This window comes from Jaculus jaculus, chromosome 5, assembly GCF_020740685.1.
Source record: "Jaculus jaculus isolate mJacJac1 chromosome 5, mJacJac1.mat.Y.cur, whole genome shotgun sequence".
Lineage (NCBI taxonomy): Eukaryota > Metazoa > Chordata > Mammalia > Rodentia > Dipodidae > Jaculus > Jaculus jaculus.
This window is the reverse complement of record NC_059106.1, coordinates 51,728,164-51,751,148: the sequence shown is the minus strand read 5'-3', so window position 1 is coordinate 51,751,148 and position 22,985 is coordinate 51,728,164. Positions and strand designations below refer to the sequence as shown.

Below are 22,985 nucleotides of genomic sequence, written 5' to 3'. Positions count from 1 at the left end.
GGGAAGGAATGTAGATGAAGATGTAGTTGGCTTTCTGAAACAGCTGTTTCCAGCTGTGATAACCACAAAAGTTAAGGCCAGGTGACCTTCCCTTTTGTCCAATGCTTGAAGCTTCACTCAACGTCTCAACAGTGGATGCTCCGTTCAAACCTGAGCTGAACTTGAAGAGCCGCATGTGCCTAATGCTCGCTGCTGCCAAGAAGCCCAGTGATGAACAGGCCCCTTTAAACCCCGGATGTGAGTCCTGCCAGCCACAGTTCACGACTGGCTTCATTCAGGCGACTGCGTCTGGAGATGAGAGGCAGGTGAGCATTGGCTGACAAGTGCCCTGGCGCCGTTGCTAGCCACCCCGCTCCCCAGATGGGAGGAAGCCCTGGGGGCTTCCAAAGCAGCAGCCCTCCCCGCCCCCAGGAAATGTCTTGTTGACTGAGGGAAGGAGGCATGGATAAGCCACAGGTGGCCTTATAGAAGTGTCCACGTGGGGGCAAGCAACTGGGCCCTAAGCATGTGGTTCGGGTTTCCAAACACAAGTGTCCTGCACCTGGCAGCAGTTGTCAGGGTGATCCAAGTGGAGGTTGTAGTGAGAGGGATGGTGAAGATGGATAGAATTCTGATAGACGGGGAACAATGGCGAAGGGCTCTAGGGAGGAGAATTGGGGGCCTGAGCCATCCCCTAAGGGCCTCAGCTCTTAAAGGGAGTGGTGCATTGAGAAACCCCGACAAGAAAGGGGTCTTTTCCTCTTCTCTCCTCTGGGGCCCTTGGCATCTTCCTCTGCCCAAGGATGGACTCTTGAACACTGTGCCAAGCCTGATCAGGAGACAGAAGTTGGCTGACAGTTGCCAACACAGAAAGTGCCACTCCAGATCGGGCAAAGCCATGTCGCCCACGGGATGTCAAGGCGATTAGGAGTCTTCACTGTGAGCCCAGCAATCCCTCCTGGTCCAAGGGCTCACCTCCAAAGCTCTAAAGACTGCACTTGGCACCCCAGCAGTATCCAGAGCCTCACATACTGGAAAAAAAGGAGGCCCCTTAGTGACCTGCATGTGCAGGGTGGACTCCGGGCTCCAGGGAAACAGTGTGAAGAATCCAGGTCTCTAGGCTTCAGGGGAGTGAACAAGGCTGAGAGCTGGAGCCTGGGGTCTCAACGGCTGGCAGCCCTTAGCCCATGCAAGCCTACCTTGTGACTCTTCTCTTATATGGCCTCAGGACTTTCCCCTCCCCGCCCTGCTGTGGATTCTGCACACTTCCCAGGAGTTGATGCGGTGGGTAAGCATGGAATCAGGCTGCAGCCTAGCAGCCTTTGGCCTCCTTCGCTGACACCGCGTCCTGGTGCCCTGGGACAGCCCATGGCTGATAAGCCTGCTTCTATGCCCCCCACCCAAGCCCCCTGGTTGAATTTCTTCCTAGTCTCTCTTATTTCCCACCTGGACCAAGTTTCCTGACACACAGCAGGAGTAGGTGAAGAGGGTCTTGAAGTCTTCCATTTTCCTAGGTAGAGGTGAGATGTCACCCTGCCCACTCTGGGGGAAGAACCCCAGGGCCTGTCTCTGCGAGAGTCCCGGTGTCAGGAGGAGTCAGGGACTGTGGTTCTGATGCTAGACCAGAGACCCAACTCACAAGCTTCCAGCACTGCTGCTGAGAATGCCCTTGGGGGTTCACCTGCCCTTCAGATCAGAGCACCCACGACTCTAGGACCTGGCCTCAGGCACCATCTTCATGTGGGTGCTCAAGGGCTCCATTCCCATAAGCCTCAGTCTCCGCACTGAGACAGTGCTGAGGCTGCAGCACTTCAGGCTGGCCAGGGAGCCTCCTGGGGACAGAGGACAGAGCAGACTCCCAGGGGCCCCTCTGGGACCCTAACCATACTACTTGTCCATTTCCAGAGGGCCTCCTTCCCTGGCCTGCTGTGACTCCAGGAGGATGAGAGGGCTGAGGAGGGGAGGCTCAGGAGTTAGGAAGGGGTGGATTGGGGTATGGGCTGGGGCAAGTCGCCCCCGAGGCCTTAGTAGGCCTGGCCTGTTTCCACAGGCAGGAGTCCCAGCACGGCAGAATGCTCCCCAAGCTTCATGCGGCGCTGTGTGGACAGACTCACGTTCTTGGCCAGGTAGTCAACAGCAGCTGGAAAAGAGCCAGAGAGAAAGTCCTAGCACCTAAGGTTGTCTTTGAATATTTCATATACATATACATGAATATGTCTCCAGCTGTTCTCCCATTCCGCATGACATGAATGTCATCCACAAGCAATACTTACACCTGCTCATGTGTACATGCGTGAGTCATGTGCCCCTCACAAGCAGATGCAGAGTGGGAGTGCCCATGCGTGCACAGGGCCTATGAACAGGGCTGAGTTGGGCACACGTGTCTGTGTGTGTGCCGCCATGATCGCTGGCTTGCGGGCACGTGGCCCTCAGATCCCAGCCAGGCTGCAACAGAGACCCGCTCTGACCAAGAGACTTCACCAGCACTTGACGAGGCCTCCAAAGTCACCTTCATGGCTGTGGCCAATCTACCCCCCAGCATCTCCTAGAAGCAGAGGAGCTGGGGAAGACGTTAGGACCCCTAACAGGAAGTCACGGGGCAGGCCAGCAACCCCTCTGTCACCTGCCGACCTCTAAACCCTCAATGCTTCAAGCTCGGTGGCTCTTGTCTAAGGCAGGTAGGTGGAGCCAAGGAGGGGATGGACAGGGCCACAGGGGCCAGGGGGACAGTATCAGTAGTCAAGGCATATCACATGGGGGTTCCAGTGACCTAGACTCAAACCCCACGCCCACTGACTCAGAGCGTGTGATCTGAGGCACAGCGCCCCAGCCTCAGCTTCCTCGTCTGTAACATGGGGACGGCAGCTCCAGGGCTGAAGAGCAGCTACTGTGAAAGTTAAATGAAAAAAAATTCCCATTAATGGTTTGTTAGAGCAGAGTGTGGCCCTTGGGCACTAGGCCCAGTGGGACCTCTGTTAACCAGTGTGACCTCTGATGGAGACAAGATGTTAAAGACAACCAAGTAGGTGTCTGCCTCCTGCTCACAAGACTTTGAGCAGACCGCTCTTTCTTTTGATGCCTAGTGTCCCATCTGCAAAGTGGACAGATAAAATTCCAGCGTGCTCGAGGGCTCTGGGATGAGGGTCGCAGGAGATAATGTTACATGTCACAGAGGGCATGGGACAACGTCCCCCTAGATTCCATAAGGATATGCAAATGCCCTGGGGTCTCTGGAGAATCTGGACCCGTCAGTTTGCCAGACTTCTAGGTGGGTGATGAGAGTCAAGGTCAGAGGTGAGCTCCCAGGCTTCCAGGGTCCCTCTGAAGGCACTCAGCTCCCAGGCTCTCAGGGACTAGAGCAGGGTGACAGTCCCCAGCCTTGCTCTGTTCTCTCTCTCTCTCCTTTGGGTGAGGGGGAAGATTCCCAGCTCTGGCCTTGGGAAGACCTCTGTAGCTCTGGACACACCATTCGCTCTCCTCTTTGGGAGCCGCCGTCTCAGAGAAGCGACAGGCCCAGAAAGGACACGAGTTGGCAGCCACCGACAGCTGGCTCTGCGCCGCTCTACTTCAGCCTTACATTCATTATGCATTTAGGTCATACCCCAGCTCCATGAAGCAGGTAATATGAATGTCCCCTATCCTTGCTTGACAGAAGGAGTTATGGTCCGAGAGATTGCATAACTCGAGTTCACCCTGCTTCTAACGTGCTTTTCAAACCCAGGCGGCCTGGAGACAGGCAGCACCTCAAATGCAGCAGCTCCTGCAAATGAGCCCTGGTACATGAGGGCATCCCTTACCTCCCGTTTCTACTTCGGGCAATGTCAGGAACTTCCCAAGGGCACACACCTCAGGTGACCTTTCAGGAGTCACAGAAAACTGCAGCCTGCTCTGTCCTAGTCCATACCACGGCAGCCTCTGGCGATTTCTGCATTGGGCTGTGAGGTCTGGATCTCAGGAACGGGAACTACAAAGCGAGAGCCTGCACTTGACACTGTGTGCTGGGGGACATGGGTCCTTTACCTTGGGTGGGACTGGTCCTACTTGATCAATGTGGAAACTGAGGCACAGCACAATTGTCAGCTCAGAGTCACACAGTATACCAACCAGAGGAGCATGAATAGGCACCCTGACGCCTCTACCCGTTCTGTACCCCCTCCCTGGTTACCAGCTACTGTGTACCACACAGGAGAAACGTGCCCGGCCCCTCCTTGGCGAGGCTGAGGAAGTCAAACTTCACTGCCAGCTCCACAACTTCCAAGGCACCCAAAAGGCTGGGCTGTAGAGCCTGCCGCTCCCCGGAGAAGAGTCTCTATCAACTGTCCCTCTGTTCCTCCGTGTCTCCCCTCCCCTGCCTGGTGCCCCGCCTGGGCTCTAAATGTCTCCAATTAGATTAATCAAGAGTTGGCAGGAGATGGGCCGGCAATGCCAACCAGTAAACAAACCTCCGTCGTCAGCGCCTCGTCAGCCTGCGGCCCCAGAGGAGGACCCTTCTAGACACAAATTCTTATTAGACTTGTCAGATCTATTAAAATTCTTTTCACACTTCTGCGTTCTATCAGCCCCATCATTAGTATGGCCCTGGCCTCTGGGAACACCGGGGCCCATATTAATCTGCTGTGTGCCCTGTCCCTGGGCCCCCTGCCCCCATTCCCTCCAGGGACAGGGAGAGATGGGCACATAGGTGGACAATGGCCAGAGCTGAAAAAGAAGGGGTGAAGGTGTCTCTGGGAAAGTGAGAGGTCCCAGGAGAGGAGGAGGGCTCTGCTGCCGAGGAGTTTGGCTCACGTATATGTTCCACGCATACCTGAAAGTGGCCCTTGGGGAATGGGTACATAACATAGAGACCTCCTGCTGGGTGATCTCAAGCAAGTGCCCTCTCTGGATGCTCTTTCCATAGTGTGTGATGAAAACGACCTCACATACACAGCTCAGGGTGGCCCTGTGGACTTAAGACGAAGCCCATACATGTTCAGTAAGTGGTCATGCCTCCTCCTACTATGCTGCATTTGGCAGGGTCACTGTGTCCACACTCAGTGCCACTCACATACTAATCCATATCTGAGGGTGCAGCTGTCCACACGGGACCACAGATCTGTGCACGGGAGAGTCTGTGAGCGCACCGGGACCAGGCATCTCACACTTCCTGGGTCCATCTGTGGTTGAAGTTGGGAGGCTGAAAGTCCATCATTTCCCTGCCATAGGGCCTTGGGGAAAGCTACCCTGATTCTCTCAGCCTAGGTTCGGCACCTGTAAGTGAGGGGCAAATAACTTTGAGAGCTGCATGAATGTGGAATGCCCAGTGCCTAGCTGGATGGGACAGGTGGACTGGACAAATACTGGGGAAGTTCAGTACTCTCCATGCATTAGGGACCCCAGCGACAGGTGTACTCAGTGGCTAAGGGACAGGGGCAGGTGGTCAGTAAGAACAGGATGGATCTCTGAATATCAAAGGTGAGGGAGGTATTATGGTGCAAACTTGTGTGATGAGGGTCTAACCCCCAACCTACTGAGGCTCAGAGGGGCTAGCGTGGGACTTTTTGCCCTGGGACAAATGGTGGCCAAGGAGCCTAGGCATGTGGGTTCTGCTGGCACGATGGGCCCAGAGGATCTCTGAGGTCTTCCTGTAGTAGGCAGGGAAAGGGGGGGGGGTGAAGAAAGAAAAGAGGGTAAACTGCCCAGGGGCCAGGCCCCTCCTTTCTCGCCTCCTGGACCCCTTCCCTTTTGATCCCCCTCCCCCACTGCCCCACGCTGACTTTGGGGTTAATTTTATTTCCGAATTGGGCAGGCGCCCCCGGAGCAGGGCGCGGGCTCCGGGTGTGACTAACGCCCGCCCCGGGCCGGCGCGCTGCCGCCGCCGCTCTCGAATATCAAGAGCATGTGTTGTCGCGCTGGGCTGAGGCTGTGCGCTGGGTCAGGGGGTCGCCAGCCGGCCGCAGATGCTTCCGAGCACAGCGCAGCCTGCTCACAGACTTACGTGCCGAGGTGTGCTCTCCATGTGCATCTTCACGGGCACAAGCATGCACAGATGCTCACACGCACGCATTCACATGCCTTCCTATTCAGCCACGCACACATATCCACATGCAGTTTCATAATTCACACGCACAGTCACATACATATTCACACGCACATTTACACAGTCATGCACATATGCACTGAAAGCCATGCACGCATTTACACACAGTCATACGCACATCTGTACCCACTGTCACATGTATATTCACACACACAGCCACACACACATTCACATCCAGAATCACACACCACCATGTACACATTCACACAGTCATGCGCAAACACACCACCGAGTACACCAGCTGCACACACCATGCCTATGCAAACTCCCATACACACCCGAGCACACGTCTATATACACAGCATGCAGCCACGCCATCAGCACATCATGCACATCTGTGTCCATGCACAGTGTTTACTGTATACGTCTAAGTGACATGCACACATATGTCAAATGCACATGCACATACACAGATATACCAGCCCATATACACTTTTCAATACTTGTGCACGTTACCACCTCTCTCTCTCTCTCTCTCTCTCTATATATATATATATAAATATATATACATATGTGTATATATATATATTCACATATATATGCATGCATATGTGTGATCACACACAAACTCATGTGCATACTATGTGTACACAGCTGGTCATTTATATACACATGTATGTAGAATTAACATACATATATGTAACTCACTTATCTGTAAAGAATTGTACACAGCAATGCTACCAAAATACACAGACATATCTCTTATACACAGCATATATACAGATACACCAGTTGTAACACCTCGGTGACTCGTACACACATACAAGTACACTCGGGGTCTCAGAGCACATGAGAGGCACAGGCCCACACAGCTGTCCCTCATTTAGCCATGGAGGCCAAGGCCATGTGGCTGAAATGGGCCAGGGCCGCAGGAAGCAGAGGTCATGCGCTGGGTAGAGGAGTGGAGCCCTGGGGGCTCCATGGCCTCACTCTCCCCCACACCCTACTGATTAGTCTGACACCAGCAGGTGAGGCCTTTGTGGGGAGGGGGAGGGCTGCCTGGTGGCCTCTGGCCCCAGTCCAGTCTGCGCTGCCCTGCTGTTGGCCTCATCAGGTGTCTAGAGGCTGAGGTCAGGCCTGTCTCTCCCAGCTGTGGGTGTGAGGGTCTGCTGGCCCCGCTCAAGGCAAGGGGCTTACAGGAAAGCAGCATGTGAGACCTTGGACATTTGGGGAGACCAAGGCTGAGGGGCCGGGACAGATGACCGAGCCAGATAACTGCCTTCCCTCTGGCTCAGGGACCAGAGAGGCTGTCCATCTTTGGAACACTGTGCTGTCTCTCCTGATTGCCACCAACTACAAGCAGCTGTAGGGAACTGTGCCCAGCGGAACAGGGGAGCTGGAGCTCAGATGTTTACATAGTTTTGTCTAATTTAATTTTTTTTTTAAAAAATAGTTGTTTCATAGTTGGAAAACTGAGACATCTAGTTGGAGCAACTTGGGTAGTCACTACATCCTCTACTGTTAACCTTACAGACTTTAAGTACAGATCAAGTATTTTTGATAAAAAATTTTGTGACTGCATTTAAATGTGTCTTAAGAATAAAACACACGCTGAGCTAGGCCTCGTGGTGCAGGCCTGTCATCCCAGCTACTTGGGAGGCTGAGGCAGGAGAATTGCAAACTCAAGGCCTGCCTGGTATACAGAGTAAGTTCATTACAGAGTAAATTCAAAGTCAGCCCGGGCAACTTAGTGAGACCCTGCTCCAAAATAAACAGTAAAGTGAGGGCTGAGGACGTAGCTCGGCGGTAGAGTGATCATCTAACACGTGTAAGATCATTACTGCCAAAACCCTCAGTGCATGTCAAAGGCAGAGGCTCTAAAAAACTACCTAAATAATTGTATTGGAGTGATCACCTTTTAACTATATTGTGTTAAATAAAATGTTGGAAAAATTAATATTATGCTTATCTCTTCTTAAGTTCTAAAATGTGGGGATTAAAAGATACTAAATGACATTCATGTCTTGTTTTACATCTTTTACTTTCTTCCAAGGTAGGTTCTCACTCTAGCCCAGGCTGACCTGGAATTTACTAGGTAGTCTCAGGCTGTCTTCAAACTCACAGCACGCCTCCTCCCTCTGCCTCCCAAGCGCTGGGATTTAAGGTGTGAGCCACCACGCCCAGCCTTGTATTACATCTTCATTGGCGCTCAAGAACACAAGCAGGGAACTGGCCGGGAGGTGACCTGGGCTTGATGCCCAGCTTGAAACCATCTTAGGTCAATTCTGTCTCCTTACTGGACCTTGATTTCTTCCATCTGTGAATCCCCCAGCCTTAGGAATAAGCGGGGTCCCTTGGAGAGTAGGCAGGGAGGGGTCACTTACTCTGACCGTATTGGCCGTACTGGTAGCCAGCAACGGGGTCCACACTGTAGCCGCTGGTGCTGTAGGTGGGTGGGCAGTAGGACTGGGAGGTGGGCAGGCTCTCCCCGGGCTTGATGGAGTCAGCCCGCTGGCTGCAGCTGGCTGAGATGGAGGAGGCAGAGTCGAGGCCGCTGTGCAGCGGGGAGATGGAGAAGTCGGCCTGCGGCTGCGGAGGTACCGCGCTGGGGTTACCCAGGATGCTCATCACCTGTGGGAGAGACTGTCAGTGGCCGGCCTGGCTCACAGGGCCGACACCAGGATGCACACACACGGACCGGGCCAGCCAGTTCAGAGCAGCTCTTTGCAGCATCAGGTCCTAGGTTTACCTAGTTTTCATGGCCTTGTACATGAGATGGTCAGTGGTCTTTACTGGTTTCTCTGCCCGTGATAGCCTTAGGCAGCTGGGGAGTGCCTCATTTAATTCTCTGTCCTCAGGGCCTGGCTTGAGGGGCCACCTTGAGCCAATGAGTTGATGAATGAATGGAGACATGAACAGATGTATGTATGCAAGCATGCATGAATGAAGTGATAAGGATGTCTTTCCCATCATTCAAAGGTCTCTCCATTAGGGAACTGTGCTTCGGCCGTTAGACTGGGATGTACCACACGTACACTAAATAAGACTCCTCTTGGCTTCTCCCACATTGGCTGTGCTGGGCTTGAGCCATTCCTGACCTCTCTAAACTTTGAGTTCCTGCCCTTACTATGCCAAAGGACAAGGCCTCTACTTTTAAAAATATTTAATTAATTTATTTATTTGAGAGGGAGAAAGGGGCAGATATGTGCATGCCACTGCAAACCAACTCCAGATGTATGCGCCACTTGGTGCACCTGGCTTATGTGAGCACTAATCAAGCCTGGGTCCTTATACTTAGCAGGCAAGCGCCTTAACCACTAAGCCATCTCTTCAGCCCAGGCCTCTGGCTTTTAAGCAGCTCTCCAGACACCTTCCATGCTTTGCCAGCCCCTGCTGTCCACATTCTTCATCTGCCCCCATCTACATTCCTACTTGGCCTGGCTCAGCTGGACCTCCCATCAATTCTGGCTGACACCTAGGCTGACACACGGCCAGCTGGTCTCTAGCGATTCAGCCTAAAGGATATGTGTTAGGGCACTGGGGTAGGCAGCCAGTCATTCCACAGCTATTGGCGGAAAACTTCAGCCTCAGGTCTCAAACTGAAGGCTCTAGGATTTCCTGGTTCCTGCTCTCAGTAGGGGGATGGGGCCCGGGTCTGGTGGGGGAGACAAGTGATGATAAAGTGACAGAGCAATGAGGGGCTGGATATAAATATCTCAGGGTGTGGGGACCAAGGAGGGCACCCAGCCTGCTGGGAGATCCAGGGGAGCTGCTGAGGAGGTGGCATCTGCCACAGGATGCTCTGGGAGGGACAGTAGGGACAGGCAGAGGCCCCCAGAGAGTGAGAGGGCATAGTGACCCTGCCAAGTCCGGGGAGGAGGGCGAGGGTAGAATACGGGGTGATCCTCATAAATCTGCCCGGTAGGCCCAGGCCTCTGGCGACATCCCCAGGATGGAGGTGAGGGAGAGGTCCTAGGCTAGGTGAGCAGCAGCTATGCTCATTACTTTCCCAGCTCTGACACTAGCAAGCCCTGCTGGGCATGTGCCCTGCTCTGAAGTCTGCCTCTGGGGAGAGGGAAGGCTGCTGGCACCCGAGAAGGTACTGGCCAGACCCCTTTGGAAGGTGGGAGACATACGTCTCTCCATTGAGTCGTCTCTGCCACAGGGGGCAGAGATGTGGCTTCCTTGGGTCAGGGACAGAGGCAAAGCTTCTGCACTTACTAGCTGTGTGACCTAGGGGACCATGGGTGTCCCTCAACCTCTGTGCTTGCCTGGAGTCCTAGGGAAAGGGAGATGAGGATTATGAACTCAGGGTGGCTAGGAAGGGAGCCTGCCTAGGGTGTGCTTTGTCTGAGCCTGGGTTAGAACTGGGGAGACAGCATCCTGTTCATTCCCACAGACCTTCACAGTCCCTTCCTCATGCTCCTCCTCTTAGCCATTGACTCCCATAACTTGCCTAACCTAGTGCACTATAGAGATGTGTGGGCCAGAGGTAGGGTGCCCACTTCTCAAATGAAAACACTGAGGCCCACATAGGGGTGATACCTCCACCAGAATTCATAACCAGTCTGACAGCCAGGGTTTGGGACCATCATGGATGGACTATCAAGGACTAAGTGGGCACATCTAAGCCCTTTGAAAGTCACATTCCAGAGACAGACTGTGGTGTTTCTTGGGAAGCTGGTGGGTAAAGGGTGGAGGACCCACCTGGGGCCTGGGCCTGGGAATTCAGCACCCTGAGCAGAGCCCATCAGGATTCCCTAGGTGTTCCCAGCACCCTTCCTCATCCTGGGGAGTCTGTCTTTACCCTTTTATTCTGCCAGAGCTCTGCTCAGAGCTAGAGCTAAGGGCAGGGGCCTGATGGGTTGCCCCCAGGCCATACAAGTGGGATTTAGGTAGGTGGGAGCCCCGGTGGACCCCTCCAAGCTGGCAAAGACACACAGAGTGTCTGGATTTCCACAGGGAGGCAGGCGTGCACTTGCAAACTTGCCCTGAGCTTCCAGGATCTTTAGTACTGTAGGCTTGGGCAAGGCGTTGGGCTGCTGGGTTGTGAGGACTGCTGAGCATAGGGTGGTGTCTGTGACTTTCCGACCTTCAAGATGGGTGACCCCAGCCAGGGAAGCCTACTGTTGGGCATGAGGGAAGGTGTGGTGGTTTGATTCAGGTGTCCCCCATAAACTTACTGTTCTGAATGCTAGGTTCCCAGCTAATGGATATTTGAGAATTAATGCCTCCTGGAGGCAACGTATTTTGGGGGGCATGTTTATGGGTATTATAGCCAGTGTCCCTTTGCCAGTGTTTGGCACACTCTCCTATTCCTGTTGTCCATCTGTTGTTGGCCTAGGGGTGATGTCCACCCTCTGCTCATGCCATTTGTTTCCCCTGCCATCATGGAGCTTCCCCTTGAGTCTGTAAACCAAAATAAACCTTTTTTCCCACAAGCTGCTTTTGGTCAGGTGACTTCTGCCAGCAATGAGAACCTGACTGCAACAGTAATGTTAATACCGAAAATGGAGTTGCTGCTAGACACACATGACTGTGTGGCTTTGGCCTTTTGGAGCTGATGTTCAAGAGGAATGTGGAAGGATTTGAAACCTTGGCCTAAGAGTGTCCTTGCAGTGCTGTAAGTACAGTTTGGTGGACTCTTCTGGTCAGAGTTGAAAGACCTGAATGCAGTAAGAACTAGGGACTCTGAGGTTTGTCTTGTGAGGGTGAGAAAGAGCTTTACCTAGACTGAGCTAGAAGCAGTTTGTGTGAGAGGCTTGCTGTTATGGCCGTGTCCTGAGAACATGTGCAGAGTTGCTTTGTGTAGAAATGGACTGGTGTGAGTAGAGGGATATGGCACAGAAATTAAATCTTTGTGCTGAAACTTCTGCCTGTTCAGATGCAATTATGTGAGATTACAACCTTTGAGACTGGGCCAGCTGACCTGCACTGAGGCAACAGGAAGCATGTAGACTCTTTTGAAGGGGCCTGAGTGCTCATGAAGTGTCCTGTTCTTCAAAGTCTGCTTTATGGCCCCCTGAATTAACAATTTGGCACTCTACCTGGTATTATGGAGAAAAAGAAATGCAGGAAAGAGAGGGTCACTGAGTTTGCAACATGGTCTTATGTTTTGGAAACAGCCATAGGCAGTGTGTAGCAGGTTTGCTGGATGTCTGCATGGAGACCCGATGGAGCCATGAGGATGAACCATGGGTTGCAGTGGAGACCTCATGGTGATGCCAGGACCATGAGATGGCTGCTACGGAAAGCTGCTGGCCACAGATGAAGTTTTCCAGGACTGTGAGTCGCCTAGCTGGAGGGGCGGAATTGCAACTCGAGACGTTCAGTGGTTAGAATTATCGGACTTGGAGACTTGTCATTGACTAGGGTTGCTGGACTTGGAGCTACAGAGTTTGCTGTTTGCCCTGGTTGTTTTAAATCCTGGATTGTTTGAATACTTCTTTGCTATGCCCAATGCCATCTTTTGCAGTGTGAATGTTTATTTTGTGACATTATGGGATTTTTTTTTTTTTTTTTGGTATTATGGTTTAGTTAAAAGACCTTGGACTATGGGAATGTTTGAACATCATCAGGATTGATAAGTTATGGGGACTTTTAAAGTTGGACTGAATGCATTGTATTTTACATCATGTATGGTTATCAGTTTATGGGGGTCAGGGGCAAAATGTGGTGGTTTGATTCAGGTGTCCCCCATAAGCTTAGGTATTCTGAATAGTAGGTGCCCAGCTGATGGATATCTGGGAATTAACGCCTCATGGAGGGAGTGTATTGTTGAGGGCGGGCTTATGGGTATTATAGCCAGTGTCCCCATGCCAGTGTTTGGCACACTTTCCTGTTCCTATTGTCTATCTGATGTTGGCCAGGGGATGATGTCCACCCTCTGCTCATGTCATCATTTTCCCTTGCCTTCATGGGCCTCCCCTCGAGTCTGTAAGCCAAAATAAACCTTTTTTTCCCATAAGCTGCTCTTGGTCAGGTGATTTCTGCCAGCAATGCAAACCTGACTTCAAAAGAAGGGAAGAAAGGACTCCAGGGTTTACTCTGGATACCAGAGCTGGGAGATCCCCCTCTTTTCCCAATTGCCTGTTTGATTGCCAACTTCTACCTAAATTAAGAAACGGCAGGGCTGTAGAGATGGTTCAGCGGGTAGGAGCACTTTCTAAGCAAGCATAAAGGCTTAAGGATGCCTGAGAGACATACTGGAGTTCAATCCCATGTGAATGGCTGGGCATGGCCATACACACCTATAACCTCAGTGCTGTAGTGGCTGGAGATTAGGAACAGCAAGCTCCAGGTTCATTAAGCAACTGTGGCTCAAACAAGAATGGAAGAAGAGCCTGGTGTGGTGGTACCTTTAATCCCAGCACTAGGGAGGAAGAGGTAGGAGGATCATCGTGAGTTTGAGGCCAACCTGAGACTCCATAGTGAATTCCAGGTCAGCCTGGCCAGAGTGAGACCCTACCTTGAAAAAAAAAATTTTTTTAAGAATGGCAGAAGAGTGATGGAGGAACACACTTGACATTCAGCTGTTAAGTTTTGGCCACTGTGTGCAAAGGTGTCCCACTGCAGGAGAGTACAAAAGGCATCGCATGGGCACGCACACACGTCACACACACACACATACACACACACACACTGAAGTAAATAAAAAAAGACATCGTCACTTGTCCCTTCTGCATGCCACACACACAGGCTCTGCTCGCTGTCACAGGAAGCTTTAGTCTTAAGAGTGGACTTCGAGGTCCCTCCCTTTTAGAAGATGGGAGACTTCTGGAGGTTGGCAGCCTCAGCTTGACTCTGATTCTGCTCTTTGCTGATATGCCCAGCCCAGAAGAGGTGACTGGAGGAAGGGGCAGGGCAGGTAGGGAGACGTGGAGGAATGTCACACATACCCCATGCTATTTCTGTGCGACAGACGCTCACATGGGCCACATCTGACCACCTCACCCAAGGGCCATCACGACTCCTCAGTCCCTCCGAGCAGAGGCTTGTCATCGGACCTTTTCCTGCCTGTCCCAGCTCTTCCTGACCCTTGCTGCTTTATGCACGACACCCCAGCCTTACCATTGTGTTGTTTCTCAAAGGTAACATTCATGCATTCATTGATTCTGTCAACAAACTTGTGGAGTACTGCCATGGGCCCCTCTAGATGTGCTGGTCAGTGAGCCCTCACCCGCCTCGGCAGCTCTGTCTACACTATGTCTGTTGCCTGCCTTGAGCTCAGAGAAGCTCTGCTGAATCCAGGCATAGGAATCTATAGAACCAGACCCCCAAACCAGTCACAAGAGACACATCATTGAACCACCCACCCTGGAGCTGTCAGCCCTAATGAAGGAAACAAAATAACAAACAAGCACATAGAGAACCTAATTTCTATTATTGAAAACCACTGTGGAAGAAAAACCGAAGGATAACGTTGAAGGGACAGGTCTGGGGAAGACCTCCCTAGAGAAGCAATGTGCAGAGTCTTGCAAACGGGAGGGGAGGGGGAGGAGTTGCAAGTGCAAAGGCCCTGGGGTGGGAAGACACCCTGCTGTTTAAGTAGCAGAAAGGTCAGCGTGGAGAAGTATTGGGAGCCAGGAGGCCTCCTGAGGTCCCTTGTCAGAAGGGGTTTGTGTGCCACCCTTGGCTCGTGGCTCGCGGTGGCCTTGGACCTTGACTGTTAACAGCTCAGAAACGGTTCTGCCCAGGGAGCTTTTCCGGTAATGGGATTTGCTCAGTGGGATTTGGCCTAGAACACCAAATCAAATCCACATCTGGGCTAGGTGTGAATGGGGGATATGTGCCACAGGCACCCCAATCTCTCCCTCTCCCCGAGGTCCTTGAGGCCTGTGGATCAAAGGGTTTCCATTTCATCAGACCCTGGGTCTCCAGGCAGAGCAGCTTCCAGGCGAGAATTGGGTGGGGCCCGCTGTGGGGAGGAGACCATGGCTGGGTTGTACGGGGGGGGGGGGGGGGAGGGGGGATGGCGGGGGGGGGGTCACTACTCCTCAAGTAAAATGGGTTGTTTACTCCCATTCTGCAGATGGGGAAAGTGAGGTGTGGGGATGTGAAAAATGATAGGGAGCACACAGCCCATCCATGGATGTGCTGGGATCTATCTGCCCCTGGGTATCCTCCCCTGGGTGTGCTCCTGCTGGGTTTTCCCGTGTAGGCAGGGCAGAGCCCTCCCCATGTCCCTCTTCCAGCCGTTGGCTAGCCGGGGGACTTCTGAAAGTCCTTCTGTACCCACAAAAGCAGGAAGCATGTTGCCCACAGAGAGGGGCCCTGGCTGAGGTCTGGGTATGCAAACTTTTGAACTTGAGGAACTCCTGGCCTGGTGCAGCAATGCACGCCCCTCAGGAATGTCGAGGCCTCTCCCCGGGTGGGGTTTACTTTTTCCCAGTGACCTTGCTTTTGCTAATGTATTACTTCTTGGTAGTTACCGTTACTAACTCAAAATCAATACCGACCTCCACATCTGTAAGGTTTTATCTGAAGGCAAATCTTAGGGCTGTCCGTCAGCCTGACTGACAGCCCTACTTTCCTCTCCCTCTCTACCCTCCCCCTCCTCCCCGTCCAGTCCTCCCCTTCCATTTTCCAAATCAGTCCCAGCCTGGTCCAGACTAAATCAATAAGGGGCCAGCCTCACCCCCCTTCCGCCCCTGGGGAGAGGCCTGCTGCTTTCAGGGGTGGGCCCCCCCTTCCCACAGCCTCTGCTCACTACCTCCTCCCGGGGGGGACGTGCTGGCGAGCTCCCCTACTTTAAAAGAAGGGGATGGGAGAATGTAATTAATTCCCTCCGTTCCTGAGCTGGCCCGAGGGCCTGGGACCGAGGAGGCTGAGCTGTGAGCTCTGCACCCTCTGTGATAAACTAACACGGCTTGGGGAGCGCAGCTGCAATTAGACAAGCCGTGGCTACAGTCGGCCTGTGCGGTAGGCTTGAAGTGGTGGGAAAGGGAGGTGCAGGGGGCATGGAATGGGGGAGGTCAGGACTGTGTGAGCCGGAGAAGGCATAGGGGTCTACCATCAGGTCAGAGAACCTTGGGACCAGCTTGGAGGAACAGTGCCTTCCCTGAGTCATCTGGGCTAGCTGGTAATGGGGACAGAGATGGAGCGACGGTCCTGCGGCCTGGAAGCCAGAATATCTTCTTTTTGGTTTCAGTGTTTTTTTTTTTTCCCATTTTATGAGACAGGGTTTCATGTAGCCCAGGTTAGCCTCACACTTGCTAGGGGGTGAAGGATGTCCTTGAACTCCTGATCCTCCTGCCTCCATCTCCCCAGGGCAGACATTACAGGCATGGGCCACCACACCTGCCTCCGAACTCCTTCTTCAGCATGGGTGTTCAAGGCCGACTCCTTACCCTGCGGCCTCCATCTTCTCATCTCTATAATGGGAATGGCAGTATCAGCAGTCACCCAGAGGGCTACTGTGAGGATGAAATGAGGAAATACCTGGTACCCCATCCATCTTATTCCAGCAAAGGCTAGCCAGCTCTCCCTTCCTGCTGGTGTCTGCTGCCACCTGGATTGGGGACAGGAGGAAAGGGAAGACTCGGGGACCCCCTCCACCCCAGATGGAAGTGTGACCTGAAGACCAGGCACTGGGAACTCGTCCTTCTTCATCATCTGGGGAGGAGATCTCTTTCTCTGCACCACCTACCACTGCAGCCTGTGCCCTGGCACAGCTCAGCTCCACAGAGCAGCTGTTGTCAAACTCCAAGGGGAGCAGATGTGGGTCACTTTAGCAAGCCACATTCCCCCTGGCCTGAAGGTGCTCAGAGATAGAGAGGGTGGCCCAAGAAGGCTCAGAGCAAACCTGTGAGGTCTGCCAGCATCACCGCAAGATACCCGGAACCCACACACCCCAGCAGGGTGCAGCACACAGGGCATACCAACACACAGGATGTCCGTGACTGAAAGCCCTCGTGTTGATCTGCCAAGTCACTTTTCCTCAAAGCCCCCATCATCCATCAGGACAACCCTTTTCTTCTGTAACCCATCTTTGGTAAGTGACTCTCTGCCACTCTCTCTTGTGCCCAAACTATGTTTGACTCCTAAAGGACCTTTGACTGGACACAGAGGACACTATTCCCTCCAAATCTCAGAGCCAGTGCCAGGCCTGACTTTGCTAATTCATTCATTTGACTTCTGTGAGCATCCAGAGGGGGTATGGACATAGGGGAGACATGGAATGAATGCAGTTTTTCTCAGAATCCTGTGAGAATATCTTTAGAGATCAAGACGTATCTCTGGGGTGGGGCTGTGTTGGGGTAGACCTGAGTCCTAAGGGTGGGTGTGTGGGCAGACGTATCAGGACAGGTGAACATGGTTGGGGGTGGAGAGGGACAAGACTGCCAGCCAAACCCTGGTCCTCCATCAGGGCTGTCCCTTGGAGTCACCTCCACCTGGGGGTCAGGCTCTTAAAGCTGCCCAGGTAATGCTAGTGGGCAATCAAGCTGAAAAGCACTACCCCAAACCGTCACTGCGCACACGTGAGCCTGTGACACAGGCTCACCCACCCGGGCAAAGGCGTGGCTGCACGCAAAACACATGGATACACAGACGTCACACGGGACTACACGCACATTGCGTCCAGCTGCCGACACACAGAGACTGCGGTAGGTGACACGCAGCACACGTGTGGCTGCAGGCCACGCACACATCCATGGAAGCAGACAACCGACAGTTCACACACACCCCAGCCTCACAAGTCCAACTTAGCCAGCTCCCTGTGCACAACTATGTGCCTATAAGTCCCTCCTCCTGATCCCCAATGGACACCCCAAGACACACACATGCACGCGTGCACACACACACACACACACACACACACACACACACGCCTCGTTGGTCCCCTGCCCATCCCCAGCTCCATGCTGGGATTAGTGCGGGCAAGAAATCACCCACCCAGGCAGCCAGCCACCACTGCTCCCCCTCTCTCCTGCCTCTCAATTCTCTGCTAAGAGGATCTGCCTCCCCCTCCCCTGCCCCCTGTGGACAGCAGTAATGGGCTTCGGGTGCTGACTTGGAGCTTCCAAATAAGATTTCCTGCAGGTCTCCCTGGCCTCCGCCCCTTCGCCAGCCTCTCGGTTTATGGCCTATACCCCATCCCCCACCTCGCATGGTGGCCCCCACCAACCCTCCTCTTCCCCCGCCACCCCAGGCTCCCATGGACACTTTGCTTACCCTGGCCACCTTCTTCTCTTACAAAACACACCACCTACTTGAGGAAGTAGTTGATCCAGCCTACAGATGAGGAAACTGAGGCTGAAGGGCTTGAGTGGAGTCATCCAAGGGACAAGAGACAGGCTGCAATGGCAGCCTTGGAGTCCTGACTTCCAGCTCCGCGTACTGGCCTCACACCAGACAGCCCAGCCTCACGGTGTATGTGTGCACACGGGCATGCATGTGAGTGTCACGGATGTGAGGACTGAGCATGTGCGCACATGTATGCACGGGGATACTGTGTACATGTCTGCTATATGCATATGCCTACATGTGCCCATGGAATTTTAATTTTGAGACAGGATCTCATGTAGCCCAGGTTAGTGTCACACTTGCTACATAGCTGAGGATGACCTTGAACTCATGTCTCCTGCTTCCATCTCCCAAGTGCTGGGATTACATGGGTGTCGCCACGTTTGGTTTTATGAGGGGCTGGAGATCAAACCAGGGCTTTGTGCATGTTAAGCAAGCATTCTACCAGCTGAACCACGTCTCCAGCCCCACATGTGACTACTGCATTGAGGATTTTAGACATGCATAGGAGTGTCGTGTGTGTGACATGCATGTGTGCATGAGAGACCTGAGTGCATGCATGCACAGCTATTGCGTGTGTGCCTGTGTGAGCACTGGGTGTGCACATGTGTACACATGGGACTATTGTGTCAAAGATTTCATGGATACAGGGGAGGATTACACATGCCCGTGAGAGTCTTTGTGAGCGCTTTTGTGCATGTGGTCTTGTAGATCTGCGTGTTTCGCGAGCACGTGAGAATATTGTATGTATACGTATGGGCACTGCATGTGCGTGCCCACGCATGTGTGAGTTGTGTGTGTGCTCGTGGGTCTGTGTGCTTTATAAGGGTTGTGTGTGAGCACTGCACACGCGAAGGTACACGTGCTGTTTGTCTTCACAGGAACAACCTCACCGAACACAGGCTAAGCCTGGGCCCTCAGCAGCTGGGAGTCCCTGAGCCCTGCCTGCCATCTCGGGCGGGACAGAAGAGGCTCAGCTCTGGCAAGATTCTGGGCAGGTAATTCAGCCACAGAGACTGGGGAAGACTCTGATGTTGTCAGGCTGAGTTGGAATGAAGAGGAAGGGGGAGGACCATTTGTGAACTGGCAACCAGGAAGATCCCAGTAAGACTTTGGTAGACCCTTCCGGTGTTAGGAAGAGACAGGGGTGCAGGGAAGCTTGGCTAGTGGAGGCTGTGGTTTTACTGGGTGGAGCATCCCACAGAGGCCGCATTCACCCCTCCTGCAGCCTGACCCAGACACAGGCTCCCCGGGGCCCTTCCCTCAACTGCACATGTGCTGAGCTCACACGTGCCCCCACGACCCTCCCACACGTTAGCATTCCCAGGTTCTCTTGTGGCCACAACAGTCCTGGATTTGGCGGAAAGTGCTTGGGAATACGCTGGGGGGGTCTCATTCCCAGAGTGGGGCACATAGTAAGTGCCCCACGAGCATTTATTTCCTAAGTGAGTAGGTAAGTTCTGGAAGGAAGCAATGGCTTGATCGTCCCCCGTCCCCAGCCCAGGCCTGGCAGGCTTGCTTAAATGAAAAGAATAAAGGAGGAAAGGGGCCCAGCGGCATGTGCACACATCTACACCACAGATGATCTCAAAAAGCCCCTTCACAACCCGCACAGCCAGGGAAGAGGGGGTGAACGCTACAGACTTCGTGCTGGAAGAAGTCAGCACATACACACACAGAGCATTTGGTCAACAAGATGCCATCTTTTAAATATCTGGAAACACCATTGAGATTTGGGCAGCCTCTCCTTGGCTATATATCCTTAGGCTGGCCAAGACTGGAGGTGTCCACGTGAGATGGGCCCAGAAGGCTGCAGCCCCGGGAAGGGGGGGGTCTGGGTGGGGTGGGGGTGCGGTGGGATTGAGAAAGCCAGCGCTTCTGATAGCTCGATAAACACAGCCAGGGGATTAGAGCGACTGCTGGAAGCTGCAGAGGGGTTGGGAAGGAAGGGACCAAGCCGATCGCCGGGAAAGATATGACTATTTAAAGATAATGATTGCATAAATTTAATTAACACAGTTTCACGCGGCAAATGGCCGTTTTGTAATTAATGTATCTGGCCTTACTAAGCATGAAAGATCCCATCTCCCTCCCCTCCCTTTCCCCAGCTCCCCCTCCTCTGCGGCCCTAATGGAAGACAGAGAACAAGTGACAGAAACAGTTTGTCAGTGCTCCAGGTGTCAGGGGCCTAATTGGCCAAGCTGAGGGGAGGGAGGAAGCAGGGGATGAAGGGGAGGAAGGAGGAGGGGGGGTCTTAGACCCCCTGGCGTTCGGGGTGGGGGGAGGCTCCCGTCCATAATTGCCAGAGATGAGGATGCAGATTGGCAGTGGCAGGGACTGAATGGTGGCAGTGAGGCCTCGTTAGTACCTGGGCAGACAAGCTGGCACATATCATAATGTGTTAGGGCCTTGCGGCCATGATGGCTCAGGCTAGCTGCCTGTGCTGAGGGGCAACTCTCTTCTGCAAGATGAACACAGAGATGATCCCCCCACTCCCTCTTCCAAAAAAAAGGGACCCCTGGAACTGAGAGGCTCCCAGAGAAACAGAAGTGCAGCCTCCAGAGTTAAGCACCTGCCGCTTGAGGGGAACTACTCCTTCCCACCAGTCAGACACGTCCAGGTTCAGATATGAGCATTATAAAAATATGTATTTATTTTATTCATTTACTTATTTTGAGAGACCGTGAGGGAGACAGGCAGATCTATATAGAGAGAATGGGTGCACAGGGCATCCAGACTCTGCAAACAAATTCCAGATGCATGTGCCACCTTGTGCATCTGGCTTACGTGCGTACTGAAGAATCTAACCTGGGTCCTTAGTCTTCACAGGCAAGCACCTTAACTGCTACGTCACCTCTCCAGTCCCAAGATGGACATTTTAATCTTTCTTAAATGGAAATGTCTGGGCTGGGGAGATGGCTAGGTGGGTAAAATGACAATATCCCTTCTACTCATCAAGTGCCTTGAAATGGACAGGTGGCTGGGGAGCTGCAAAATTTTCTCTGGACATTTCATAATCCCATTAAGAAACAGCCAGATCCAGTCATATTGGACTCAGTGAATAAAGACACTTGGTTGGAAAGTCTGTTGACCTGGGTTCAACTCCCTAGTACCCATGGAAGCCAGATGCTCAAAGTGGTATATGTATCTGCAATTTGTTTGCAATGACAGGGGAGGCCTTGGTGTGCCCATTTTCTCTCTCTCTCTCTCCTCACAAATTAAAATAGATAAATAATGAATTCAAGACCAGGAAGCTGAGGTCCCAGGAAGAGAAAGAATTTTCCCAAATCAACAGTTCCGTGGTGAGACAGCGATTTGAACACAGAAGGCATGAACTGAAAGTGGATTCTCAGCTAGCTCCTGTTCAGCCCTACAGTGTAAGTAAGATGCCTAACTGGCTGCCCAAGAAATTGCCCCTGTAAAGCAGGTCCAGTCACTCATGAAAATACTGACCCTCAAAGTTAGGATCACCTAGTATTCTCATGGGGTGACCGGATGAGGGGGTGAAGAGTGGCCACACCTGTGTTGTCTCTGAGGAGGTGTGCACCCGCCCGCCTCTCTGACAATTACTCTGTCTTCTTTGCCAGTGGCCCAGCAAGCTCAGGCACCGTTTTCTCTGAGGAATGCAGGACAGGGAGGTTCTGAGCCAGCCTTGCTGGTAGAGCGGGGGCCCTTCCACCCTCTCCCAGACCAAATTCAATTTCAAAGCTTAATGAGCTTGCAGAGCAGCCCGGTGAGCTCTCTGACGCTGCTCCTTGCCGGCTGGGTGGTTCCCAGCCTGGCCACCACCGAGCACGCAGTAGCCGAGCCTGGGAGAGCCCTGGGCCCATCAAGAGTGGCGGGGGGCATGGAGCGAGTGAAAAATGTCAGAGCAAATTGCTCTTGACAGCGTTAATATCTGCACCTCATAGCAATAATTACATGTAAATAAATAGCAAAATCACACTCAGCTGGAGGCGGCTCAGGAAGACCAGCTGAGGGCCCGCCGCGTTCTGCTCCAGCTCCAGCCCTGAGCTACGTGCTTCCCTCCCGGAGCCTGGGCTCCTCACACCTCTCAGCCTGACTCACACCAGACATCCCAGCCAGGCGCACTACGAAGGGAAGAGGAGAAAGGAGCCACCGGGGGTTCCTCATCCCACTTTCTCAACCAGCCTTGGGGGAGCATCTGGACAGAGAATCCTTCCAGACTCTTTCTCCTCCATTTCTCCAGCCCTCAGCAGGGGCCTGACTGTGCAAGCCACACTGCTGCCTGACCTCTGGCCTGTGTACCCCGGGGTTGCCTCCCGGCTTTTGCTTCCAGAGAGCTTTCCCCTGGTCCATGTCACTATTTGAATCTAAGACTATCTTGGTCACCCAGATGGCCTCTCACTTCCTCTCTCAGTTCCAACATCTGGTTGACCATCATCATGCAAAGTCACCAGCAAAACATGGCACAACTCCCTGGAGACAGAGGGCCAACTTGACTGGATGCTGCTATATTAAACTGTTACCTAATGCATATGGCTCCACAGTGGTAGGGAACACCGAACTTACATGCGTTTTAAAGGTCATATACAACTCAGGAAGAGAATGCTCAACCATTATTGGAGTGACGGGAAGAGCAGTCGGAGATACCCTATGGGTCCCAATGGCCATTCCTCAAATATCATCAAAATTAAGGAAGCATGCTAGGCACAGTGGAGCACTTAGAAGGAGGAGACAGGAGGATCACTGTGAGTTAGAGGCCAGCCAGAGACTACATAGC

General features: G+C 52.9%; 1 protein-coding gene across 2 annotated transcripts in view; it reads right to left on the bottom strand.

The window, feature by feature from the left end:
* Nucleotides 1–2,003: 2,003 nt before the first annotated feature.
* Pax7 (paired box 7) overlaps nt 2,004–22,985 on the bottom strand; it is a 113,946-nt gene continuing 92,964 nt past the window's right edge. For both annotated transcript variants that reach the window (XM_004657588.3, XM_004657589.2), the window contains exons 8-9: nt 8,380–8,626; nt 2,004–2,119 (exon numbers count right to left, since the gene is read on the bottom strand). In XM_004657588.3, the coding sequence (XP_004657645.1) occupies nt 2,004–2,119; nt 8,380–8,626 (363 nt within the window). The remainder of the gene's footprint in view (nt 2,120–8,379; nt 8,627–22,985) is intronic.